At 32.9% G+C, this 4,236-nt stretch overlaps 1 protein-coding gene across 1 annotated transcript; it reads right to left on the bottom strand.

Annotated features, from left to right (window-relative positions):
* Window positions 1-1,128: 1,128 nt before the first annotated feature.
* LOC108840853 (small RNA degrading nuclease 1-like) lies at window positions 1,129-3,309 on the bottom strand. The gene is made up of 12 exons (XM_018613664.1): window positions 3,277-3,309; window positions 3,007-3,186; window positions 2,848-2,925; window positions 2,676-2,744; window positions 2,447-2,590; window positions 2,244-2,360; window positions 2,092-2,161; window positions 1,905-2,005; window positions 1,692-1,823; window positions 1,488-1,610; window positions 1,306-1,407; window positions 1,129-1,221 (listed from the first exon to the last, which is right to left on the bottom strand). The coding sequence occupies exons 1-12, from the start codon at window positions 3,307-3,309 to the stop codon at window positions 1,129-1,131; spliced, it is 1,242 nt and encodes a 413-aa protein (XP_018469166.1).
* Between the last annotated feature and the right edge of the window lie 927 nt (window positions 3,310-4,236).

The raw sequence follows: 4,236 nt of genomic DNA, 5'->3' as shown, positions 1-4,236 counted from the left end.
CGACATCGTCCTCCGTTCTGATCAACTTGCAGACATCTTCACCAAAGCAGCTAACTCCAAGGTATGAAATCATATATAAGGAAAGCTTGGTTTGCTTGATCTTGGCAATGGAGTTTATACTCGTTTTCTCTCAGTATAGTTTTTTCCCCAAGTGGTTTGTTTTTAATGTTATGGGTTTTCATGGTTCCAATCTTAACGTTCGATATCTCTATGGTTAAGCTTGAGAGAAAATGTTGAAATGAACAAAAGTGTTATCTACAGGATCAAAGTAGATACTTTAGGTTTTGTGAAATGCAAGTTGGTGTTCTAGAAAATTATTCTGTTGGACATTAGAGCATCTCCAATCCATTGCTATTAAGTTGGTGTTCTAGAAAATTATTCTGTTGGACATTAGAGCATCTCCAATCCATTGTTATTTTCACCTCAATAGCATTTAGAAGTGAAATTGATCCAATCCACCTCTATTTCTTCCTCTATAATAGAGATCTCTATTTTTTACTCTATAAAATAGAGATTGCTATTTTAAAGAAATACATTGGAACATCTATTATAGAGTTCCTCTATTTTAGAGGTGAAAATAGCAAAATACACTGGAGATGATCTTAGTTCTACCTTCCAATCTCTTTTTATGCAAGCCTTCTTGGAGTTTGTCATTTATCTTTTCTCTTGCCTGCAAAAATTCCTGTATCAGCTGTTTCTTTTCTTTTATATATTTGTATCTTGTACATTTCAATCTAAATGAATATACAGACTTTTCTATTCTATTTTCTTGTGTTTTACTTGACAATTGAAAGACAAAATTGGAATCATTGATAAGTAATTTATCATAAATTTAAAATAATTGTAATTTACAAAGTTTAAAAATCCGGTTTAAATTTTATTCCTTCGATCAAACACGAAATTACTTTTAAATTGTTGTTTCTGCATATTAGTTTTCTAAATCATCCTCAAATACATTTTCTGTCAAAAGACAATAAACTAGCTTTGACATAGATTGTTGAAGTAAATAAGAAACAGATAAATCTTATTAAAGTCAATGAATTACGAAGAGGAAAACAAACCCAATAAATGAAAGATAGTTTTCTTCCCAAATTATTAGGACAAATACAATACTCCAAGGTTGCTTCATTAATCTTGCATCATTTTACGGACATAGCAGGTAGCACTTAATCCCGAACTCAGCTTTAAGGCAGACAACTTCTGTGGCAGACCATATGAATCCTAAAGAAATGAACAAATGTTGAATTAAACTCATTTCACCACTTTTAAACAATGTTCAACAAAAACAAAATGATACTAATATACCCTTTCTTTGGATCCATTGACGTTTTCAAAAGCTTGATCAGCTTCTTTAGAACTATCAAAGACAACAACTGCACAATAATTACATCCCTGCGATTTTGCTGGCTGTAAAAAAAAGCAGAAAAGAATTCGGTGTTAAGGAACTTTACAGAATATACATATATTCACATGCTTCTGATTTCAACCTTAACATCAAGTTTAAAGTTTCTTGAACGAAACTCTCCAGCGAGAATAGTGGTCAGTTTTTCAGATGGCACATAGGAAGGGATCCTATGGATAAACAGTTTTGATTTCTCAGCTTCAAGCATCTATGGATCAGAAAACAAAATTGTAGAAAGGTGAATACATGATATACAATAGTATGTTGGTAAATCAATCTTTATAAATACCTCTTTTGATGGGGTAATTGTTGTGTGAAAAGGTTTCTTTATGAAAGCAAGGGCAATATCTATCGAAGCTGCTGCGTCGTGTACACAATTATGAGAAACACCTTCCTTTCTTACTTCCTTACCGAAAATCGCCTGTAAAAAAATTCAGAAGGACGAGAACAATTGATCTACTAAATTACTTCAAGAGTAGTAACTTCACCATTATAGAGTTACCTTGAAAAGGTCATTGAGTGAAGGTTTTCTTGAATTTCTTGCATTTGAAAATATGAACACAAGTGATGTATCAATGACTTTAGGATGATCTATCTTCAACACTGGAACCAAAATACCAATAAATTTAAACGACAACAAAAAAAAACATATTAGTAGTTACTCACTCTACATAGCCCTTTTTACTTACCTTTCATGTCTTTGTTCAGACTGTGACCAACCAAAATAAAACCATTAGAAAGATAGGGCTGAAGTTCTTTCTGCACAATTCAAATAGTTAAATTCAGTAGGAATTGTTATAAAATGGGTAAAGAAAATCATAGTATAGACAACAAGGGATACCTGAATATCTGACACAGAGACGGTAACATTTTCAATGTCAAGCGCAGTAACTCCGGTAATAGCTGTCCTATAGTCAACAATAGGTTTGTCCGGTTTAACAAATTGGTCAAGAATCACCTACAGCAATGAACATACAATTAAATGAGTCAAGAAAACAGATTGATACAAAAACAAGAAACTCATAACTTAACAATAAGATATACCTTTCCATGACGGTCTACAGCGCCAACTCTAACCAGACCTTCAGTCCCATCTTCACAAAGAACCATCTCGCAGTCAACAGCCATCATGTCTGTTGAATTCATCACAGTCGACGACTTCATTCCAATATCGGATACAAACCAGTCCTGCTTATAGCATATGGAAAAGTGTAAATAAGAAACTTCGATTTGTTAAACATAAAGAGACAATGATAGATGAGAAAATACAAACATTGGAGAGTGACGGGAAAGAATAGTCGAGCGAAAACTCCCGATGCTTCATGGTCAATCGAATAAGCGTCTGTACAATCCAAAAGATCAATTCAAATACATTTTTACCAAAATTATATATATATATATGCATCGTCAAAAAATGTTTTCTTTGTTTGATATCTAACACTCACATGCTCAGGAGTGTTAGTTTCAGGAGTCTCCTGCTTCAACTTTTCAACTAGAAGACTATTGGCACGACGTTGCAGTCTCTAAAGAAAAAAATGATTTGGTTAAGAATCAAACCCTAGTAGTCAGCAATCATTTGGTGGTAAAAATTACAAAATCAAGACCTGGATATCTTCTTTCTTCTTAAAGGTTGTGAGAAAAGCGACCAACACGTCACGGGAAACCCTGGAAAGGTTATGTGGTGTTATATCTTTTTGGTTGCAAACAGCTACAAATTCCATCCATCCTCCGTGTTCTCCTCGTAGACCTTGAAGCTGGACTTGCTTCACCAACTCTTCCAACACCTAGTCGAAAAATGTAAGGCGCATGTAACGTAAGATACATAGAATGTAACCAACGAAACATATTCAAAGAAAAAAGAAAATAGTACGAACATCTTTCTCGGCGGTGAGTAGATTATGATCCATAAGTGCCGTCGATTAAGTTGTGAAATGTTGTGATTTTGGCCTAGGACTGTTGGGGTTTTTAAAGAACATTAAAAAAAAAAATCAAATAAAACGTTTTAACTTCCAACAACTACATAATCTCGGAAATTATCCAAAATGCTTCGTAAATGATGTTATTTTAAGAGTTATTTAATTTGTAGTTAAGAGAACGTTCCAACTTCACAGTTTCTTTGCTTTTCACTAAAAGTCAAATAATATGTTCCAAATTCACAATTTTTTGGAATCGTAAAACTCCGAATAAATCTTCTTTTTCTTTTAAATCGACAAATTCCTTTTCTTTTCAATAATAATTTTTTTTCTCATAGTTCTGTCGCATTTTTTTTTGTAAAAAGAAGTTCTGTCGCATTTTAATATGCAGATTGTAAAGATCAATTTTTAGTGATAATAAGCTTAATCATGAAAAAATAGAAAAGGAATTGTAAAGATCGAATCAAACAAATAATCAAGAAAATAATACCAAAAGTGGGGTTTTTTGTTTCCATATACAAACGAATTAAACAGATTTTGTTTTTATCTATATTTCGATATGATTATCCAAAAAAAAAATTGGAACAACTTGTTGAGCAAACATTAAAAACAAATGAAAATACTAATCTTCTGATGATGTTGCAATCTATCGAATATAATAAGAGAGATTACTGAAACTTTATTCATCGGCAATCTTTTGGTTTTGAAGTCGGCAATGTCTTTTCCAATTCCACGTCTACTCAAAATCAGCATTGTCCGATGCTGAAAAAACATTGGATTCTAATAGTGTTGTCAGGTATAGAGTGTTTTTTTCTCATAGACATAGAGGGAGAATGTATCAAAGAGGTTAGTTAAATGGGAAGACAAAGCCACTCGACTCCGTTTCTTTCTGTAAACTTCGCCCCCAATCCAACAGTACCG

Source organism: Raphanus sativus, chromosome 2 (assembly GCF_000801105.2).
Source record: "Raphanus sativus cultivar WK10039 chromosome 2, ASM80110v3, whole genome shotgun sequence".
Classification (NCBI taxonomy): domain Eukaryota; kingdom Viridiplantae; phylum Streptophyta; class Magnoliopsida; order Brassicales; family Brassicaceae; genus Raphanus; species Raphanus sativus.
Note: the sequence above shows the minus strand (reverse complement) of the source record. Positions and strands in the feature narration are given on the sequence as shown.

Coding starts and splice junctions, on each gene's coding strand:
- LOC108840853 (XM_018613664.1), bottom strand. CDS start 3,309: ATGGATCATAATCTACTCACCGCCGAGAAAGAT. Junction 2,745..2,847: donor AAACTAACACTCCTGAGCAT/GTGAGTGTTAGA, acceptor TGGATTGTACAG/ACGCTTATTCGATTGACCAT. Junction 2,006..2,091: donor TCTGAACAAAGACATGAAAG/GTAAGTAAAAAG, acceptor TTTTGGTTCCAG/TGTTGAAGATAGATCATCCT.